At 38.8% G+C, this 23163-nt stretch overlaps 1 protein-coding gene across 1 annotated transcript; it reads left to right on the top strand.

The window, feature by feature from the left end:
- The first annotated feature begins 1509 nt into the window (after positions 1–1509).
- On the top strand, positions 1510–2910 carry LOC131302896 (uncharacterized). Its single transcript, XM_058329689.1, has 4 exons — positions 1510–1678; positions 1793–2061; positions 2149–2706; positions 2761–2910. The coding sequence occupies exons 1-4, from the start codon at positions 1510–1512 to the stop codon at positions 2908–2910; spliced, it is 1146 nt and encodes a 381-aa protein (XP_058185672.1).
- The last annotated feature ends 20253 nt before the right edge of the window (positions 2911–23163 follow it).

The raw sequence follows: 23163 nt of genomic DNA, 5'->3' as shown, positions 1-23163 counted from the left end.
TGTAAGTTAAGGGTTAGTTGGTATGGGTTATTCTATTGAGTTTTTGTAGCTCATGGTGTTGTTACCTTTGGCGACCCTAACATATTATATCGGTGGCGACACTGGTATAATGTGTCAGACTTTGTAGATGAACAGGATGCGTTGTACACCTTGGAGGCTTTTGGAGCCGAAGAGCTGGCTAAGATGGAAGAACAGGCAAAGCTGTAGTTAGAAATCTTAGTTTCCCTTCCCTTGTATAATGAAAGTACTCTTACGGAGGTTGTAATGAAGTTGCAATAACATTGTCTATTTAACGTACCCAAAATTGGGGGCGTTACACTACCGAGACAATACCAGGCATCTCGTAGCCATTGAGACAGCGCTGAGAGAAATCGTTGAGGAAGAATCTTTTAGTGGTGAGTCGTTTGATATCGGTGGCCTGTTCGTTGATTTAATAATTGAGCCACCGATGGCAGAGCTACCAATGTCAATGCGTGCACACATGCATCCTGAGAGGACCACTCCTCTCGGTCCAATAGTTCTACCAACCGAGACGGTGGAAGCACGTAATGCTTTCACCATTAAACCTGGTACGCATAATGCCCTTAGGGGAAGGAGAATGAGGATCCGTATGAGCATGTTCGTTATTTCGAGGGGTTGGTGCGCACCCTTACCACCACTTCTCAGTGGGAGAATGCTTGCCTTAAGTTTTTCCTAGCCTCGTTCAAGGACTACGCGGATAAGTGGCTGCGAATGCAGTAGCCACAATCTTTCACGACGTGGGCTGCTGTCCGAGATCTATTTTACAAGAAATATTTCTCGAAGAATAAATCGAAGTACCTAACTCGACAAGTTCAGTCATATAAGCAGAAAGAGGGCGAGTCATTTTTAAATTGTTGGGAGCGGTTCAAGGACTTGCTGTTGTCCTTGCCGCATCATGGTTTTGTGAAACACCAGTTGGTGTCATTTTTCTTTTTGGGCTTGAATGTTGCTACAGTCCAACAAATTAAGTACCTTTGTAAGGAAGAGAATTTTTTCGACAAGTCCCTGGACGATGTGTGGGACTTTCTTGACGAGTTGGCCAAGAAACACCGAAGTTGGGAACCTTCCGACCTCGGTGATAGGGCCGTGGCTGCATAAGGACCCAGTGGTTCTAGCATTTTTCCATCGAGCGTGCGAGAGCACAATGTCCAGTCTCAGCTGGACAAGATGGCTGCGTAATTAAAGGACTTGAAGCTTAAGCAAGTCCAACAGGTGAACGAGGTGAGAGTCGAGATGGTGTGCGCGTTGTGTGAGTGTCTGGGGCATCTAGTTACCGCTTTCCCCGCTTTTCCCATTATTAAAGACGTATACCATAGTAATCAAGCTGAGGTGAATGCGCTTAACCAGCGTTGGGATCCGTATTCATATCCCTACAATCTTGGATAGGCCCAAAACCCATTTCTGGGTTGGAGGGATCAAAAAGCCCAGGTGCAACCCCAAGCACCACCTCAGCCACAAGTTCAGCAATTCCGACCCCCTCAAGGCTAAATGACCCAGTTTCGTTACCCCCCTCAGCAGCAGCAGGGGTTTGGTCCTTCATCTTTTAGACCACCTCCTGGCATTAACCATCCCCCGCAGGATAAGCAAACTGATGAGATGATGAAGGCTCTCATGCAGTCTCAAATTAGCTTCATTAAGCAGACTAAACAGGCAATTGGTGACATTAAGACCCAATTGACCCAGTTGACGGCGACAATTGGACAAGTCCAGTAGAAGAAGGGAAAGTTTTCTTCTCAATCTCTAGTCAATACCGCCGGTACTCATTATGTAGGCAATTCTTCTGGCCCGAGTAGTTTGAATCCCAGTTTGGAAGAGGCTAAGGCAATCACCACTCTCAGAAGTGGGAAGGTGAACGTCAAGGATTTACCTCCAAAGCAAAAATCGGTTCCACTTCCGGTGCTGATAGCTGCGCCAGCAATCGTTCCAGACTTGGAAAGTGTCCCTGAGAAAGAGAAAGTGGTGGTGCCTGCACCTGCAGGCCCCACAACTTTGTCGCCACCCGTTACTCCATATCCAAATCGCTTGGTGGTGAAGCCTAAGGTCAATGTGAATTTTCAAATGGTTGAATTATTCAAGAAAGTTCAATTTCCTATCTCTTTGATGGAAGCCATTGAAGCCATTCCTCAGTTTGCAAAGGTTTTGAAGGATCTATGCACTTTAAAGTGGAGAACTAAGAGTCAGGACAAATTGCTTCTGATGGGGCAAGTGAGTTCCATCCACCAGGTCGATATCCCAACCAAGTGCAAAGACCATGGTTGTCCTACCATCCCTATAGCTATCGCAGGCCAGAAATTTGATAAGGCATTACTAGATTTAGGAGCAAGTGTCAACCTGCTCCCATATTCGGTATGCTTGAGGCTTGGCCTCGGCCATTTGAGAGCCACACCGGTCACGTTACAGTTGGCTGACCGGAGTGTGAAAGTCCCGAAGGGGGTGGCGGAAGATGTTTTAATTCAGGTGGGCGAGTTCATTTTTCTAACCGACTTCATTATCCTGGACATGTGCCCGATTCCGAAGGTCTTCGAGAATACTTCTATTATCCTTGGTCGTCCTTTCTTAGCCACCTCCAGTGCCGTCATGAACTCTAGAACTGGAAAAGTCCAAATGTTGTTTGGGGACTTGAAAATGGAAATGAATGTGTTTAATGTGGATAGCCGAGTCGAGGATGATAAGAAAGTGTATGAGGTGAATTTGATCGACACGCTGGTGCAAGAGCATGTCGATAGTATTTTGTATAAGGATCTTCTGGAGATAGCCTTAACCGCCGAGAAGGCGTCATTCTTAGATTCTTCAGAGGTAGGGAGTTTGATGGAGATGCTTGCAGTAGAGGATGTGTATGACGCCGCTTGGGACCCAGTTCTTGAGCCGCTGAGCGCCCCATTATCTTAAGTTCCGACGGGTAGTTTTTGCGTACCACTTTATTCACTAAGAAGTAGACCCGGCTCCTAGCGATAGGGGTACCCATCATTGACTTGGGTTTTGAGCACAATCTTTATATATTTTTTCTTTTATTCTATTTAAGCAAAAACAAAAACAAAAAAAGAAGAAGAGGAAATTGAAAAAAAAAAATTAGCATAATGGTTTGGTATAGCCACTTGGTCGAAGCTATGTATGTAGTAATTAGGAGGTTGGGTCTGACGGCATGCGCATAGTTAGCAGCGAGAATTCTGTCTGAACTATCTGATTTTAATGTCCAAACTCTATCGAGATTGCTTCACAAACGGAGTGGTGGGTAAGGAATCTGGCAACCCCAGAGGGAGTGACAGCCTATTAGATGATGGCACCACTTCTCAAGATATTGTTGAATCCTATGCATACTGTCCTTCCAATAAATAGAGAACCACAGTCTTTGGCCAGGAAGAAAAGTAGTACCCGTGTCTTTCGCTTGAAGAAAGTGGATGATTTTTTTTGTATTTCATTTTATTTCTTGCATGGTTTATTTCTGTTAGTTATTTTTCTTGTTGTTTAGGAGGCTAATATTTTGCAGGTTGTTTGATCCAAGTTGGGGGGTCTTCCTCTTTCTCTATAGTTTACTCTGCTTAGCCCCTCCTTTTCGAGGCGATATCTCTCCTCTTTTTTACATTTCTGTCCTATCTTTATTTTTCATGCTTTCAATGCGGATATTGAATAGTTCAAGTTGGGGGGATGGATCACTTTGTTCTTTATTTTGTTAATAAAAAATTGGATCCTTTCTACTTGAGACTTGGAGGTTGCAATGTTTACTTGTTGGTTGCTTGTACTGAGAATCTGTGGGCATTCCTTGATTATTTATGTTGCATGGTAGTTCTTTTTGCTAGCTTGGCGATAGGAATTTGTCCTGGCATACACTCTTAGTATCTTTGCACTGCACGTTTTTTGGACCTTGACTGTTTGTGAGTTGTAACTTGAGTGTTTTCAATGGCTAAATTAGTAGAGATTTATGTCCATATGAGCTTTAGTGCCTTACCTTCTTTTGGAGTGGTGTCACACAAATTCTTTTGTTTGTCATTAAAAAAAAAAAGGAAGCATAATCGTTGTCGATCTCTTTATCTTTGTCGTCAAGTATTGGGACTTAATGCATGCCTATTATTTCTTCTGTTGGGAATGAAAAGTTACATGGTTGTATTGCTTCTAGGAGATGATAGTAGGCCATTTTTGTGCTTTGAGCCAGTTCGTTTATTTTTCTTAAACACTAATCCCTTCCAAACCATATTGTGCCTTTTGCATGAGTCTTTTTCTTGTTAAGCTTCACCAACCATATTGTGTCTTGAAAATGGCTAGTTAATTATGTAAAGGTTAATTTTTGAAGAGAATGGAGAAAGTGTATTCGAGAAAGATGTGCTTGAAATGTGGTGTGTTCTTCCCCATAGCTAAAATTAAAAAAACAGAAGAAAATAATAACAAAAAAAATAGAACTTAAATTAAAAAAGGGAAGACACCCATGCATTTGTTTGAAGAAAGAAACGTGTGAACTTCATTGGGGAATTGTGTAAAGGGTGAAAAATAAGAGAGATGTGGCGGAGTTGAAAAGAATGATAAGAGGGTGCACATTGTTACACTTGCCCTATGTTGTTTTAGCCTATTCTCGAACACTTGCTTATGATTTATCCTAACCTTTGAAGCATTTTTCCTTACGCAACGATTGGGTTGTGGATTGATGGATAGAGAAGGTTTTCAATATGCCTATTTATGCCCCCTAACTTAGGTTTGTAATATCCAAGCCAGTGTAAGACAGTGTTTTCCAAATATATCATGTGTCTTGTGTTCACTCTCTTTGATCCTAACCCACTTCGTGTTTGTACCCATTTCGTGTCTGTCTAATTAAGTGTGGACTAATAACAGTAGTGTGACAGGTGTGTAGTACGAAGCAGGTTTGAACCAATTATGTGTAGTATTATTCAGGTGTGAACCAATTATGTGTGGTACTATTTATATGAGGCAATCAGTGATATAAGCAATTATGTTTGTACCTCCTCCTTACGCCTATAAAAGGAGGACTCTACCAATTGTAATATCCAAGCCAATGCAAGTAAGTGTTTTCCAAATATATCCTGTGTTTTGTGTTCACACTCTTTGATCCTAACTTACTTCGTATTTATACCTATTTTGTGTTTGTCTAATTTGGTATCAGAGCCAATTTTTTCCGTTCTAGCTTAAACCCCTTCTGAGAACTTCATTTCCAAAATTATTTCAAATCTTTTCTAACAAGAAAAATTGAAGTGTATGCTATGTGATTGCCTTCTAAGGATCTTCCACATCAGAAACTTCATTAACTATTTTGCTTAAAGAATTTTGTATCAGTTGGTTAAAAGTACATTGAGGCTTTGACTTTTGAGCGGTGTGTCTCGATTTCTCTATCCTGGTATACAGAATTTTATTAATCAAAATTGGTTAAAAATCTCACATTGGAAAGAAAAAGATTTGTCGTATGAGGAAATGAAGAACCTAGAATTTTACCTAAAAATGAATTATTTGTTTTCTACTCATTCCTTGGCCACCTCGTCTCTTGTTCCTTCACAATCATCTACTAGCAGAAATTCTTACGCATTTTCTTCTAATCTTAAGTACTTGTATGAATTTGAATATCTTCCTAATGATAGTAAAGTTCCCCTTACTGATCTCCATTTTCTAAATCCCTATAATACCTTTGTTAGACCACAAACTTCTGTAAAAAAGACCGTCACCCAACTCTTCTATACAAAACGACCATCTTCTGTAAAAGAGTATGTCCAAGCCTCCAAGTTTGATCAGTGTTTATACCTGCTACAGAGGCTGAACAACTTTTACCCTTAGAAATCCCAATTGATTTACCTCGCATTTGGCAACAATAAGGATTTACTCATCTTCATTTTGGAGCAATCAGATTGGATGTCACTTTTTATGGTAGAAAAGGTTTACCTATCACTTCCAGACTTGCTCTGGTAGCCACCAGGTTTATATAGTACCAGCATGCGTATATTGCTACAGTCCAAACCACCTTAAATGCTGGAACTGTGGTTTTTACCTTTTATCCCAACTTCAACATGCCACTAGCAGATCCTCATCTGCTAATAACTCTGAAGGTGCAAGTTCAAATTGGTGGTGCCTCCCGAAATTCTACCACATATGCAGCAACCCTCCACTATCAAATGGCCTATCACCTTCAAAACCATGCCTTAGACATGTCACTACTCTCCTCCACAGATGAAGCCTTTTTTCTAACTGACAACGCACCACGCCAAGCTTCTTGTGTCCATGTTCCACGATAAATTTCCTATTCTGAGCTCCTCAAGCTTCTTCCCTCAAGAATAGACATGTTTGTAAATTGTTCTGGAACTAGCCCTCCAATTAAATACTTCCAATCCAGTGGCCTTCCAGTCTTCTATTTCAAAAATCCAAAAACAAGTCATTGTTATTTTGATGTATGTGACTACGATGAGTGTCTAAAAGACAGTCTTCTAGAAAAAGAGGAGGACTTTGAAAATCCATGTCCACTATGCTCTCCTTTACCTTTCACTCCTTGTAAATCTCCACCTCCTTCTTAACCTCCATCTAATAATGGTCCTTCGGCTTAACTAAGTGGGTGTTTTATGTTCACCTCATCCTCTTCCTGGACTGAAGCAGATTTTCCTCCTTTGGAGTTCCATAACTTTCAAGAAAGGACAACTCACCATCATACAATTCCAGACTCCACTACCATTCTCCCTGATGGTAGCACTAAGGTAGTGTCAGCAGCAGAAACAGTAATAAATTGGCAGTCAGCAAATTCTCTAACTCAAAACAATATTCTCCAGAGAATTGCTAACTCTCAGCAAAATTTGAAAAATGTTGTTCATAAGAAGTTATCATCTTTGAAACTTCTTATCGGAGATTTGCAGCAGAAAATTCAAAATGTTCACCAGGATCTTATTCAGATTGACTTATGCCAACCAAGCATTTTCAGCAGTTTTTTACCAAAAGGATGCTGAAATAAAGCATCTAAAGAATCAACTTCAATCTCTCCAAACTCAGCAGTCTTCTCAACAAAAAAAATTCATTTGACATGTTTGCGTCTTCTTCTCAACAAAGTTATTCGAACAGAGGTAGTTAGAGCCGAGGTAGAGGTTGATGGTGGAGACGGAACTATTGGAGGTCGGATGGGTTTTATCTGGGGCTTTGGGAAATGAAGTTTTGGTGGAGATGGTCTTTTTGGTGGAGGAAGCAAGGCTGATGAGTCCCAAAAAATATTGAAGCTTGATTCATCAAATTCTGCGGTAGGGTTTATAGGTAAGGGTTGAGATATCTGAGGATACCCAGAAAAGACCATCTCCACCAAAGCTGTAACCCAAGATTCTGGAAGAAGCTTGAGGAGCTCAGAACGGGAAATTTGTCGTGCAACATGGACACAGGAAGCTTGGTGTGGTGCGTTGACAGTTAGAAAAAAAGCTTCATCTGTGGAGGAGGGTAATGACATGTCTAAGGTATGATTTTGAAAGTGATATGCCATTTGATAGTAAAGGGTTGCTGCATATGTGCTAGAAATTTGGGAGGCACCACCAATTTGAACTTGCACCTTCAGAACTATTAGCAGATGAGGATCTATTAGTGGCATGTTGAAGTTGGGATAAAAGGTAAAAACCACAGTTCTAGCATTTCAGGTGGTTTGGACTGTAGCAATACACGCATGCTGGTACTGTATAAACCTGATGTCTACCAGAGCAAGTCTGGAAGTGATAGGTAAACCTTTTCCGCCATGGAAAGTGATAGCCAATCTGATTGCTCCAAAATGAAGATGAGTAAATCCTTGTTGTTACCAAATGCGAGGCAAATCAACTGGGATTTCTAAGGGTAAAGTTGTTCAGCCTCTGTAGCTGGTATGAAACACTGATCAAACTTGGAGGCTTAGACATACTCTTTTCCAAAAGATAGTCGTTTTGTAGAGAAGAGTTGGTTGACGGTCTTTTTTACAGAGGTTTGTGGTCTAACAAAAGCATTACAGGGATTTAGAAAAGGGAGATCAGTAAGGAAAACTTTACTATCATAAGGAAGATATTCAAATTCATACAAGTACTCAAGATTAGAAGAAGAGACGGAAGAATTTCTGCTGGTGGATGATCGTGAAAGAACAAGAGACGAGGTGGCGGAGGAATGAGTAGAAAATAAATAATTCATTTTTAGGTAAAATTCTAGATTCTTCGTTTCTTCATACAACAAATCTTTTTCTTTCCAATGTGAGATTTTAACCAGTTTTGATTAATAAAATGAGAAAATTTCAAAAATACCCCTGAACCTTCTGACAACTCGCAAAAAAACACCTGAACTTTCACTATTAACATAAAAACACCTAAACTTAGCATTCCGTTAACAATTAGACCCCTGCCGTCCAATTCCGTTAGTTTGTAACGGATGGAGCTAACGGAAGGCGTTAACTTTTCTTCTTCTTTTTTTACTTTTTACATTCAAAAATTACTTTTAACTCTTTCTTTTTTTATTGGTAAATAAATATGCAATAAAGTTCTTTTTTTTCTTATTATTTATCGAAAATTACTTTAACCCTATTTTTTATTTTACAAATTTTACCTTTCCCCCTCTCTCTCTCTCCCTTTTTTTCTTATTAGAATCAACTCCACACCACCAATTAACCCCACAACTAACCGCCTAAGCCTTAGCCACAATTTCAGAAATTCAAAAGTTCTTTTAACCTCCTCTTTGTAACCTTTTCTTTTTTTTACTACTTTTACTTCCAAAATTTACTTTTAACTCATTCATTTTTTAGTCATAAATAAATATGCAATAAAATTCTTTTTTTCTTTCTCTTTTCCAAAAATTATTCACCCCCATTTTTTAACTATTACGAAAATTATTTTAACACCCCCTGCTTCCCCGCACCCCGCCCCGTTTTTTTTTTTTTTTACTTTCAAATTTAACCCCACAACCAACTGATAGAGAAATTTTGGGTTTCTCCAAACTGATCGGTGGAGAGAAGAGGGGGGAGGATTTTCATCAGTGGGGAGAGAGAGAGAGAGAGAGAGAGAGAGAGAGAGAGTATTTGAAAGTAAAAATGGGTCTTAAAGTTATTATTATAAATAGTACAGATTACAGTTAAAGTAATTCTTGATAAATAGTAAGAAAAAAAAACTTTATTTCATATTTATTTACTACTAAAAATAAAGAGTTAAAAGTAATTTTGGAAGTAAAAAATATAAAAAACAAGAATGCTGAAAAAAAAGGAGGTTAAAAGCAATTTTGAATTTCTGAAATTAGAGCTAGAGCTTTGGTAGTTGATTGTGGAGTGAGGTTAAAGTTCTAAAAATAAAGAGGGAGAGAAGGGGAAAGGTAAAATTTGAACGTAACAAAAAAGATGGTGGTTAAGGTTATTTTTGGAAATCGTAAAAAATAGAGTTAAAGTAATTTTTGATAAATAGTAAGAAAAAAAAAAGAACTTTATTGCATATTTATTTACCAATAAAAAAAGAAAGAGTTAAAAGTAATTTTTGAATGTAAAAAGTAAAAAAAAATAAAAAAAGTTAACGCCTTCCGTTAGCTCCATTCGTTAGGACTAGACGTAATTGGACGGCAGTGGCCTAATTGTCAACGGAATGCTAAGTTTAGGTGTTTTTTTGTCAATAGTGAAAGTCCAGGTGTTTTTTTGCAAGTTGTTAGAAAGTTCAGAGGTTTTTTTGAAATTTTCCCTAATAAAATTTTGTATACTATGGTAGATAAAGCAAAACACACCGCTCAAAAGTCAAAGGCTCAAGGTACTTTTAACCAAATGATACAGAAATTCTTTAACCAAAATATTTAATGAAGTTTCTGATGTCGAGGATCCTTAGAAGGTAACCACAGAGCATGCGCTTCAATTTTATTTTAAAAAGATTTGAAATAATTTTGAAAATGAAGTTCCCAGAAAGGGTTTAAGTTAGAACGAAAAACATTGGCTCTGATACCAAATTAGACAGACACGAACTGGGTACAAACACGAAGTAGGTTAGAATCAAAGAGAGTGAACACAAGACACGTGATATATTTGGAAAACATTGACTTGCACTAGCTTGGATATTACAATCGGTAGAGTCCACTTTTTATAGGTGTAAGGAGGAAGTACAAACATAACTGCTTACATCACTGATTGCCTCATACAAATAGGACCACACATAATTGGTTCACACCTGCTTCGTACTACACACCTGTCATACTACTGTTATTAGTCCACACTTATTACACTTACACTACTATTATTAGTCCACACTTGCCATACTTTGAACAGTACAAACTAATAGGAGGTACAAATATTACTGCTTACATCACTGATTGCCTCATACAAATAGTACCACACATAATTGGTTCAAACTTGAATAGTATTACACATAATTGTTTCAAACCTACTTCGTACTACACACCTGTCACGCTACTGTTATTAGTCCACACTTATTACACTTACACTACTATTACTAGTCTACACCTGCCATACTTTGAACAGTACAAACCAATAATGATAAATTCAAGAAGCTCATTCATCTTTGCTTCAACTAATTGAGTCATCTTCTGGTGGATTTCTCGAAGTATTTTGGAAGGCTTGTGAATTTAAGGCAGCGTGTAACGCCCCGACTTTTCGGAAGCAATATAAAGTAAAATCTTAAGAAAATTTGCTAAATAAATATAATTTTTTTAAAATGAAGTTTAACTATTACAATCACAAGATAAATTTACTGATTCAAAATACATTAACTTCAGAGCTGACTCTAGGCTTGATACAAATCCGAAGAATACTTGATCTTCGTTCCTGATATTCTTTCCGTGTTGAACTGCAACATCTTTGAATCCTCTCCATTGAATCCTGCGCCCACTGGCAAATTGATCCCCGAACAAACGATTTGCCAGGATACAAACGTATCCGTGAGTGATAAATCACCCAGTAGAATAATCCAACCCAACCACCCCTCTTACTTTACAATTAGCACGTAACAAGATAATATTGAATCGAAGAAGCCAAACAAATAGTCTCCACATAAGCCAGTTCATTACTATCCATAACCTAATGTGAAATCTAAGATCTCTCCGCGAGATCTTTCCTCCCCAACCGCTAGCTATGCCCTATCCCATGAGCTCACTTTCTTTTGTTGTCGCGGATTGCACTTCAGTTATGTACCTAGCGTGTATCCCTCTCATTACAACAAAAGAAAACTTATCATGCCCGAATCATAACTAGGGTTCGCTTATCTTATATAACACTTCACAATCATCACTGGGCTTACTTTGCCAATATCAATACATCATTCATCATTGGGCTTACTTTGCCAATCATCATTCATCAATCAACACTAGGCTTACTTTGCCAGTTTCAAACCATCACATCCAACTCATCACATCTCAAAATCCCGCCTGCAGGCATTCTAAAGAAAATAAAACTTTCCAATTCATCCATTACCTAGCATCGTCTAAGTGAACTCTATTCGTATACCACCCCATGTCTCTAGGGTCCAATCTAGCATTCGATCAAGCAGTGGTGCAATATACAACAAATCAATAATAATTAAAACAATTAATAAACAATGTAATCACGCAACTTATTATGGATGGGCCGTTGCCCTTAATCTTGTATGGTCACAATGTTAATAATAAAGTGAGAATTTTAAAAGAAATTAAAAGAAAAATTTTCTGGGCTCTTATTAATTAATTCTAGGATAATAGATTAATTAAAAATTAATTAAATACATTAATTAGATAAAAATATTAGAATAATTAACGTGACCTGATTAAGAGTCCGAGAGGTCCTATGCAACCAGTTGAGTATCAAAAGTTGGGTTCGGAGGCTCGCGAGATTATTTTAAATGAAGACGTTAAATAAAGTGGCCGAAAGTGAAGTAAATAGATAATAAATAATTTAATACTTAAAATATACTGAGGTTAACAAAGTTTCATCTTCGGAATGTAGGGAGTCTAAATAAAATTACTCGGGCATTAATAATATGGTTTATAAGGTCGTAAGGAATTTTTGATTGGAAACGCTATAGAAATAACAATAAATGGTAAATAAAATAAAATATTAATTTAACAAGATATCATCTTTGAGATGCAAAGAGTCTAGAAAAAATTAGTTTGGGTGTTAAAACGTTGTTTGGAAGGTCGCAAAGATTTTTCGTTAGTAAACTTGATAGATAACTAATAAATAATTCAATAAATAGATAATTAAATAAAAAAAATATGATCTTGACAAGTTATGATCTTTCAGGTGTGAAAAGTCTAGAAAAAATAGTTTGGGGGTCAAAAACGATGTTCAGAAGGTCGAAAAGTTGTTTCGAAACATTTAAAACCAACTCAATCTACCAAATAAATTAAACTGATATAATTAATACGTTTTATACTAAGTTGATATTACATTGTAAGAAAATAATAATAGATTAGTAGTTTTTCATAATATTAATATCAGATGGATTGTAAAATAAATATCAGAAGGGTCATCTTCTTTGCAAATAATTACAAATAAAGTGTCGGGCTAAAAAATAATACCAAATTGGTGAATACGGCAGAAAACTCGCGGTAGACTATATTTTTTTCGTTCGGGACATAGGGTTAAGCATATAAAAACTTAATATACTTAGAAAAGAGATTGGAATGGATTATAATACCTTTAATCGGATCGAATTGATTTAAAAACGAATCTTGAATTTTGGGGTAGAAAACTTCGGGTTCTTTGATCGGAAGACTTTGGGATCGGATTGAGACTTGTTTGGGGATGCTCTGGGTTGTGGGAAGAGTTTGGAACGATCGAATTGGATTTCGGTCGGGTCTTGGTACAAAATTCACTTTTGTCTCTCTTTCTTTCTCTCTCTAAAACTCCATTGATTGGAGCTTGGGTTTCTTTTGTTTTTCTCTTCTTTTTTTTCTGGTCGGCGCGTGGGGAATATTGTAGTGTAAATTTCGTGGGTCAAGAGGGTGGGGTATTTATAGGAGAATTTTGGTAGAAGAGGATTAGAGTTAATTTAATGGGGTTGGGTTCATGGGATTTGGAATGGACGAATTTGGCTTGATTTTATGGTTAGGGAGGAAGTAGAGACTGAGTAGGAGATGGAGAGACGGAAGGAATTTGTATTTGTGCATGCATGCAATTTGTGTGTAGGAAAAATTTAAAAAGAAAACATGTATATATTGCATGCATAATTGTATTTAAAAAAAAAGAATTGCATTAAGAAAAATAATTTTAATAATATTATATTTAGAAAAAAAATTGGGTCAAAAATCCGGGTCGTTACACAGCGATGGTCAAGCACTAGGTATGGTGAATGTGGATTCGGCAAGTAGGTCTTGGGCTCGATTGTGAGGATTCAAGTCGTAGGGTAAAATTACATATAACTACACAAGGTTTATAGTGTTTGATTCATTTATGTGGTTTTTTCCATTTTAGGGTTTTCCATGTATATCGTAGCGTTCTCAATTGTTTGCTTTCCATTTGTGAGATTGATTTATTTTTCAGTTGGTGGGTTAATTTATTAAAGAATTCATACATAGCAAATACTTATATTTCTAGGCGAGCTAGTGATAGGCGTGTAAATGTTCACATAAGCGCCCCTAATTTATCATTGCTAAGCCTATTATTTTATTACTTGGCGTTTTAATGCTTCATTTTTGTGTTGTAGGTATTTGAAGGTTTTGATAAAAGAATATGCAAAAGAGAAATATTAAACTGTGTTCAAAACTAGTCCATTTGAAGGTCAATATGAAGTGAGGAGTTTAGCACTAAACTTAATTACTCTAGTACATAGGTATGAGTACTGGCGAACATAACTTGCAAATCAATTGGGTAGGCCCAATGTTTATTACTCCATGGTTGATTAACTGGTGGGGCCGAGTGAAAGAATTGGGCCTAAGCCAATTCTTGGCAACTAACGTGGCCCACAACTTTGACGGGTAGCATGAGCCCGTTTCAGAATATCTTTTTAAAAAATAGGAGTAAGTACTTATTTTATATTTTTAAACTCAAAAATAATGTAAATGAAAAATAATTTTTTGATTTTTTTTGCACCGTATTAATGATCTTAACGAGATCTTTTAAACAAGATCCATATCGCATATTTTTATATTTCAGTAAGTCCATCATTTTTAACTTGAAATCGTCTTCTTGAAAAATAAGTACTTATTTGGCGTTTGGGAACGGATGCTAAGAATAGGGTTATATTTTATAAAAGAAGACAGCAACATTTAATAGGTGATTCCCACGGACAACAAAAAAAAAAAAAAAAAAGAGGCTGCGAAGAGTATCTTTTTGGAGGCACGCATAACGAAGAACAGAAGGCTGTCGAGACTTTTGTTCCAGGAGTTTTCTTCCGAGTTTTTTTTCCTTGCAAATTTTATTGGAAGCTTTGTTCATTTACTTGCACTCCGATAATTCGTTTTAATTTCTGTTCTTAATAAAAGTTATTCGCTGGTATTTGATTAGTTAATATTTCTTGTTTGTTTTTCATCTCGCGTAATAAAAGCACATTTTAAACTAGGGTTTCTTTTATTTTTTGCTTAATAATGAGTGAGTAGTCATATCGGTAGAGTCGCAGGGTGATTAGCACACTGTGACCAGATTGGACGCGTTCTGCTCCTATTTCAAAATAATAATGAAAAAGAAATTTTAGGTTAATAAAGTACGTCCGTTAGACGAACCCGGGTATCATCGGAGCCCACGTGAACGGAGAAATGGAGGTCCAAAACTCATTCTCCACCGCGCGTGGGTAAACGGTGACCATAAAGGTTCGCATATTTCGAGGTAGCTTTTTCTCTCTAAAGTCAAACATTTTAAGAACACTGAGAACACCGATTGGAGCAGATGAGTCCAGGACTGGTTGCAATGTTATGAACCCTACGATTGTACTTCTTTTTAATATTTAAAAAATCAAATAATTTCTTAAGTTTAGTTAAACTCAGCCGAACGACAAGGGTGGCTACCTAATAGCCAATTTAAACAGTAATAATTCGAGTTTTTGAGTTAGCACACATCACCGTCTCTGTGGATTCGACTCCGGTCTTACCTGATATTGTGTTACGTCGGTCTCAGCTCTACGCTTGGGGCAACCCGTTAATTTAGGACTATAATTTCGCTAAGCAGCTAGAATTTTTCACATTGATTTACTATTACCTCCTGTCCCTCAACTTACTTTGTTTTTCGAGTATTGATGTTCGCGTGTTCAAAGGTTAAGCCAAAATGTCCTGTTCCACGTTCCAAAATAAGAACTTATTTTCAAATTTAAAAATAATGGGTTTATGAAAATAATTTTTCAATTTTTTTGCAGGATTTGATAGATATTATCGAGATCTCAGACAAAATCTATATAGCATATTTTTTGATTTCAATACGCCTATTATTTTTTAAGGGGGTGTTTACACCCATTTTTTGCACAAACCATGGGCTAGCGCTGGAGGGCCATTTAATTATATTCTAATCAAATTGGGCCAAAATTTATGAGTTTCTCGGACTAAAAATTAATGGGCCAAGCCGATCTAATTAGGCCCAATTAATTTTAATGCTATTTGATCATGGGCTTAGGTTATTCAGGCCTTAATGTTTACACTAGAAGAGAAAATGATGGCCCAGGAAGTGTTTTGATAATTAATATCCGCCAAGGACATTTTCAGCATTAACAAATATTCTCAGCATGTCCTTGGCAGGTATTAATTATAAAAATACATCATTAATCGTCATTTTTTCAAACTTGATTTAAAGAGCCCGTAGCCCATGATTATTATTTGGAGTATTCTCACGAAAAAGTAAAATTTGGTGGTGGTTATTCTTTGTAAAGGCCATCTGAACCCATTATCTGTTAGTGGGCATGAATCAAGGGAATAAAAAATGGCCCATGATGACAAATAACCTTCGGCAACTCTCCGTAACCGTTAATAACTTTCCACTTTCTCAAGGTGCATGAATGGAAGACTACATCATTGGACACTTGTCATCATCACAAGAGAAGGGCGGGAAACTTGGCTAGTCTATAAATACTTGAAGACTAAAGAGGGGTATGCACACCAATCATGTTTGGTGCTTGTTGGAACTGTGGCTCATATGTTAAGTATGAGAGGTACCGAGGAGTTCCAGGAATAGGCGTGTTGGATGTCGCCGAGAGAAGCCAGGAAAAGATTGCTAGTGAATGCGGTAGGGCTACAGCTCTCGGCTGTAGGGCTACGCATGTGACTAGTTGTGAATAGAGCTATGGGTAGCTCTACGAGGGAAGTTTGTAGGGCTACTGGAGTAGCTTCAAGTTAGGGTTTTGAATAGGATGGATATATAAGGCTCTCTATTGTAAAACCCTATGTACACAACAGAATACTGTGATAATAAAGAACAGTAGCCGTTCTCGCTCCCGTGGACATACCCGGTTTTGGGGAACCACGTATATCTCTGTGTTGATTCTTTATTGTTTATACTCGTAAATCGTGTGCGTGTGTGTGACGATCCTAACAAGTGGTATCAAAGCTACAGGTTGTTTTAGATCACACAGAAGAACGGTGTCATCGAGTTCGTCTGTTTCGAAGTTCGATGGAACTTCGAATTTTGGATTGTGGCAACAGCGGGTAAAGGATCTGTTGGTGCAGCAGGGCTTGTACAAGGGATTGAAGGCGAAGCCAGAAGCCATGTCTAACGACGATTGGGAAGAACTCCAGATGAAGGCAGTGAGTACGATTCGCCTGTGTCTTGCAGACGAAGTTATGTATCACGTGTTGGGTGATGAAACGCCGGCTTTGGTCTGGACTAAACTGGAGAACAGGTATATGTCAAAATCGTTGACGAACAAACTGTTTCTAAAGCAGAAATTGTTTGGGTTGAAGATGGCCGAGGGTGCTGATCTGATTCAGCATATCAACACGTTCAATCAGGTTGTGAATGACCTGCAACGGATTGACATAAAGTTTGAGGAGGAAGACCAAGCGCCGATGTTACTGTGTTCACTACCGATTTCTATCGAAACCCTAGTTATAACCTTACTTTGGGGGAAAGAAACCCTAGAACTGGAGGAAGTCACTGCAGCCTTTCTGGCGTATAATCAATGCAAGCAACAAACAGAATCGCTGCAGGGTGAAGGTCTGGTGGTTAAGGGGTACGGGGATCGTGGCAGGAAGAATGAGAGGGGTAAATCAGTTTTGGGGCGTGGGAGGTCTCAGTCAAAGAACAGGTCTGAGGGCACGTTTGAGTTCAAGTGTTACAGGTGTCATGAACCGGGGCACATGAAGAAAGACTGTCCGCAGAAGGGAAAGGGAACTGACTGGAAGAAGAAGGGAAAGGCAGGGGAGAGGAAAGATGGATCATCAACTTCTGCAAATGTTGTGGAGCAGGAGTCAGATGATGGTGATATGCTTTCGGTCTCATCTAGTCCAAATGACTTGGTAGATTCGTGGATTTTGGATTCAGCATGTTCGTTTCACGTGTCTCCTAACAAGGATTGGTTCAACACCTACAGGTCAGTGGATTGTGGTAATATTCTTATGGGTAACGATACATTGTGTAAAGTCATAAGAATAGGCACAATAAAGATCAGAATGTTTGATGGTGTTGTGAGAACTTTGGGGGATGTTAGACATGTTCCAGATTTGAGAAAGAATTTGATTTCGTTGGAAACCTTAGACTCTAGCGGCTGTGGTTTTAAAACAGAAGGTGGAGTTATGAGGGTAACGAAGGGTGCCATGGTAATTATGAAGGGTTCCAAGGTTCCTGGAAATATCTACAGGTTGGTAGGGAGTACAGTTGTAGGTGGAGCTGCTGTCACTACAACGGATGATACAGATGATACCATGCTTTGGCATATGCGGTTGGGACATATGGGAGAGCGTGGGATGTTAGAGCTGCATAAGAGGAATCTGCTGAAAGGGGTTAAATCGTGTAAATTGGATTTCTGCAAGTTTTGTGTTATGGGGAAACAGTGTAAGGTGCAGTTTAGGAATGCAACTCACAGAACGAAGGAAATTCTTGACTGCGTTCATTAAGATGTTTGGGGGCCAGTGAGGGTAGCTTCGAAAGGAGGGTCTCTGTATTTCTTGTCCTTTATCGATGATTTTTCGAGAAAAGTTTGGGTGTACTTCATGAAACACAAGTCTGAAATTTTTGCTAAGTTCAGAGTGTGAAAAGCTGAAGTGGAAAACCAGACAGGGAAAAAGATTAAGTGCCTCAGGACAGATAATGGGAAGGAATTCAAGAATGGGCCTTTTCTGAAGTTTTGTGAGGAACATGGGATTCAGCGACACTTTACAGTTCGGAAGACACCATAGCAGAATGGGGTGGCAGAAAGGATGAACAGAACCATTGCAGAAAGGGCACGATGTTTGAGATTAAATGCGGGACTTCCGAAAGTTTTTTGGGCAGAAGCAGTGAGTATGGCATGCTTTGTTATAAACAGGTCACCAAGTGCTGCTTTGGATGGGAAGGTAGCTGAGGAGATGTGGACAGAGAAAGAGGTTGACTACTCAGGGTTGAGAATATTTGGGTGTCCGGCCTATGTTCATGTTCCTACTGATGAGAGGTCAAAGCTTGATGTGAAGTCTAAACAGTGTATCTTTCTTGGTTATGAGAAAGGGGTCAAAGGGTATAAGCTTTGGGATCCGGAGACAAAGAAGATGGTGATCAGTAGGGATGTGGTATTTGATGAGGACTCTATGGTCAAGCCACATCGAAAGGTTCAAAAAGCTGAGTCAGAGGAAGTGAGCAGCAGACAGCAGAGCGTACAGATTGAGCTGGAAAGTTTTGATAGAGGTGATACTCAGCCAGATGAACAGCTTGATCAACAGCAGCAGCAAGAGCAGCAACAAAGCTTGGCCGCTGGGAGAACCAAGCGCACTATCAAGCCACCAGTGAGTTATGGGTTTGATGACTTGGTTTCTTATGCATTGACTACTACTAGTGAGGATCCATCTACTTTTCAGGATGCTATTACGAGTTCTGAAAGGGACCAATGGATGGAAGTCATGGTAGAGGAATGGAGTCTTTGCATAAGAATAAGACTTGGGAGTTGAAAGAACTGTCCAAGGAAAAGAAGCCAGTGGGTTGTAAGTGGGTATACAAGCGGAAAGAGGCAGCAACAGAAAAGGAGAGGGAAAAGTTCAAGGCTCGGTTAGTGGCAAAGGAGTATTCACAGAGGAAGGGGATTGATTTTGATGAGGTCTTTTCTCCAGTGGTGATGCATACGTCAATCAGGATTATCTTGGCATTGGTGGCTAGCTATGATCTAGAGTTAAAGCAGATGGATGTGAAAATGGCATTCCGCCATGGTGATTTGGAGGAAATCATATACATGGAACAGCCTGAAGGGTTCAAGCAGCCAGAGACTGAGCATCTTGTTTGTAAGTTGAAGAAGTCCCTTTATGGGCTGAAATAGTCTCCAAGACAATGGTACAAGAGGTTTGACTCTTTCATGATACGGATTGGGTACACAGGCTGTGAGTATGATTGTTGCGTTTATGTTAAGAGTCTTGATGATGGTTCCTATATTTTCTTGCTTCTTTATGTGGATGATATGCTGATTGCTACAAGGAGTATGATTGAGGTTAAAAGGTTGAAGTCTTTGTTGGGTAAAGAGTTTGACATGAAGGATTTGGGAGCGGCTAGGAAGATACTTGGGATGGAGATTCGTAGAGATAGGTCAGCTGGTAAGTTGTGGTTATCTCAAAAGAATTATGTGGTGAAAGTGTTGGAGAGGTTTAGTATGAATAATGCCAAACCAGTCAGCACTCCATTGGCAAGTCATTTCAGATTATCTTCAGCTCAGTGTCCGGTGTCAGATGAAGAAATTGAGGATATGTCAAGGGTGCCTTATGCAAGTGCAGTGGGTTGCTTAATGTATGCAATGGTTTATACGAGGCCTGATTTGGCACATGCAGTTAGCACAGTCAGTAAGTACATGGCCAAACCAGGCAGAGAGCATTGGAAGGCAGTCAGGTGGATGTTCAGATACTTGAAAGGTACTTCAGATCGTGGGATTATGTTTGGCAGGCAACGGGATCAGATTTCAGTTGTTGGGTTTGTGGATGCGGATTATGCTGGGGGTTTGGATGACAGAAGGTCTACAACTGGTTATGTGTTTACACTTGTGGGTGGGCCTATTTGTTGAAGATCCATGGTACAACCTCTGGTGGCTTTATCTACAACTGAGTCTGAGTATATGGCGGTGACTGAGGCTGTTAAGGAAGCATTATGGTTGAAAGGGTTCGTTAAGGAGCTTGGCATAGATCAAGGTGGAGTTCAGTTGCATTGTGACAGTCAGAGTGCCATTTATTTGGCAAAGCATCAGGTGTATCATGCTCGAACCAAGCATATTGACGTGAGGTTTCACAAGGTGAGAGAGTTGATTGATGCTGGTGATTTGATATTGAAAAAGGTGCACACTTCTGAGAATGCAGCGGATATGTTAACAAAGACGGTTACTGCAGACAAATTCGAGCATTGTTTGGACTTGGTTAATGTCTCCCAGTGCTAGGAAAAGGGAGGCATCCACCCAACTTACTGGATGGTGATGGTTATCTCCTGAAGGGGCGAGTGTGTATTCGCCAAGGTGGAGATTGTTGGAACTGTGGCTCATATATTAATTATGAGAGGTACCGAGGAGTTCTAGGAATAGGCGTGTTGGATGTCGCCGAGAGAAGCCAGGAAAAGATTGCTAGTGAATGCGGTAGGGCTACAGCTCTCGGCTGTAGGGCTACGCATGTGACTAGTTGTGAACAGAGCTATGGGTAGCTCTACGGGGGAAGTCTGTAGGGCTACCAGAGTAGCTTCAAGTTAGGGTTTTGAATAGGACGGATATATAAAGCTCTCTATTGTAAAACCCTATGTACACAACAGAATACTGTGATAATAAAGAACAGTAGCCGCTCTCGCTCCCGTAGACGTACCCGATTTTGGGGAACCACGTATATCTCTGTGTTGATTCTTTATTGTTTATACTCGTAAATCGTGTGCGTGTGTGTGACGATCCTAACAGTGCTTAAATCAAAATCTTCCAAGTGAAGTATTTATTTTTACTTTTCCTGCATCTAACTCAATTACTTCATCAAGTAATTTAGGTTTTTATTTTTCCTTATACCCAATTTTATTATTTCGACATAGTAAAGTTTTCTTTTCTTTTACATTGCTCTTTTTATGAAGTCCATAGTCATTGTGGCAAACTACGAACCACATGTGATCTTGCCCTAAGGTCACACACTTTCGCTCTCATTGTTAGAAGTCAGAAAAGACCTTCCAGTCCTTTATGTTGAACATGAAAAGCCCTGACACGCCTGCACTCAATCCTTGAATTTTTTTTTGCTAAACAGGGGTAAACCGGATATCGATGAAGTTTGATTAATCTTGGGCCGTTTGTAGGGAAAATGACGGCCCAGAACGTGTTTTGAAAATTGATATCCATCAAGAACAAGCTAAAAACATTTGTTAATGCTGAAAATATCCTTGGAGAATATTAATTATCAAAACACGTCTTTAGCCGTCATTTTCTCTCGTTTGTATTGATATCGATGAAGTTCCATTTCCTAAAACAAAACACATAAAAAACCGAGTTGAATTGAAGTGACAGGAGCAAAATTAATTGTCCAGAACCGCCAAACAAACAAGGAATTGGACGGCCAAGGCAAGTGGTTTTAGCTCGAGACCCGAAGATTTTTCTCTTCTTACTGTAACACGGCTATAGGAAGGGATTGTAAGAATTAGTCCAAGGTAAGTCCAAGTTGACCGGGAACACCAAACGTTACATGCACAAAAACAATAATAAAAAAATAAAAACCCTTACAAGGAGTATCCTGAGCGTCGGATTGTATGACTGTTTCCCATGAATTGAATTGAGATAAATTGCGTCGACGTCCATTGTCGTAGGGGAATAAATATTGGCAGATAAAGACATTTAACTACGTACTAGTATGTCATACTATAATAAATTTTGATAAAGACGTTTGATTCTGATAAGGTTGGATGACAAAGACCCATTAGCAAGATTTTCATCGGATTTTATTGTCTCCACCGCCGGCGTAAAATTCTACTACTTTTCGCCACTGTCTATTATGGGCCCATCGAGCATTTATTATTGTAATCAAAACCGTTTATATTATAAGACCCGAAGTATAGTATTGCCATGCAAAAAATCAATTTCATCAAAAGTCGATAGATATGTCAAAATTTGAATTTTTGTTTATAAAATGGACGATCTGATTTCTGTCAATAATAATAAAGATAAACTGTCGATTTTACAAAGCAAAATTCAATTTTTGATATTCCTATCGATGTCTGATCAAGTTTATTTTTTGCATGAATATACCATTATGTGGGGTCTACAAGATGAATTGTTCAGATCAACAATAAATACATGGTATGACCGAAAAAGGCGGGGGCAAAAAAATGAAATTTTCCACCGTCGGTGAAAAAGAATTTAATCTCTTTATTGTTATCTCTGATTTAGTTCTACGCCACCCTGAGGCGACTTTAGTGCCTAAGTTTCTAACAACCATTGCTGCTGAATGTTTTTGTCGGTGTGGACAGAGGTTTGAGGCTCGCGTTTGAGATTTAGACATAAGTTTGTCTTTTCATACTTATTGGATATTGTTAGTGTTTCGGGTTTAATTGTAACTCCTTTTCTCAGTTATTGGATGAAATTTGTAAGTGCCGGATGGCTACTCTTACTAAATCTCAAAAAAAAAAAAAAAATGCAATTTGTGCTTATGTTCAAAAAAAAAATTAAACAGCATTTATTCATCAGCTCAGGAAAACAACAGCATTTATTCGTACAGTTTAACGTGGAAGGCAATAGACATGATGTAAAGCTCCAACAGATTGGTTGGCAGTTGGGACCACCAAATATTTAAGCAATTTATCGTACCTTTGGATAGGGGTGTAAATGAGCCGAGCCGAGCTTCGGCGAGCTCGAGCTCGGCTCGTTTGCTTAACGAGCCAAAAATTCGAGCTCAAGCCTTAACAAGTCGAGCTTAGTCATTTATTAAACGAGCCTCTTTAATTGAGTTGAGTCTACCTTAATGAGCCGAGCTTTTGTCAAACGAGCGGAGCTTCACTCGGCTCGTATAGTAAACGAGCCAAATACTCGAGCTCGAGCTCGGTTCGTTTAGTAAACGAGGTGAACTCGCGAGCTACTCGGTTCATTTACAGCCCTACCTTTGGATAAGAAAGGTAGGTGGAGCTAGAGAGTTTTTATTTTTATTTTTTTTCGGATTTTGAATTATGGATTACCACAAAATTAA

Source organism: Rhododendron vialii, chromosome 10a, assembly GCF_030253575.1.
Source record: "Rhododendron vialii isolate Sample 1 chromosome 10a, ASM3025357v1".
Lineage (NCBI taxonomy): Eukaryota > Viridiplantae > Streptophyta > Magnoliopsida > Ericales > Ericaceae > Rhododendron > Rhododendron vialii.
Note: the sequence above shows the minus strand (reverse complement) of the source record. Positions and strands in the feature narration are given on the sequence as shown.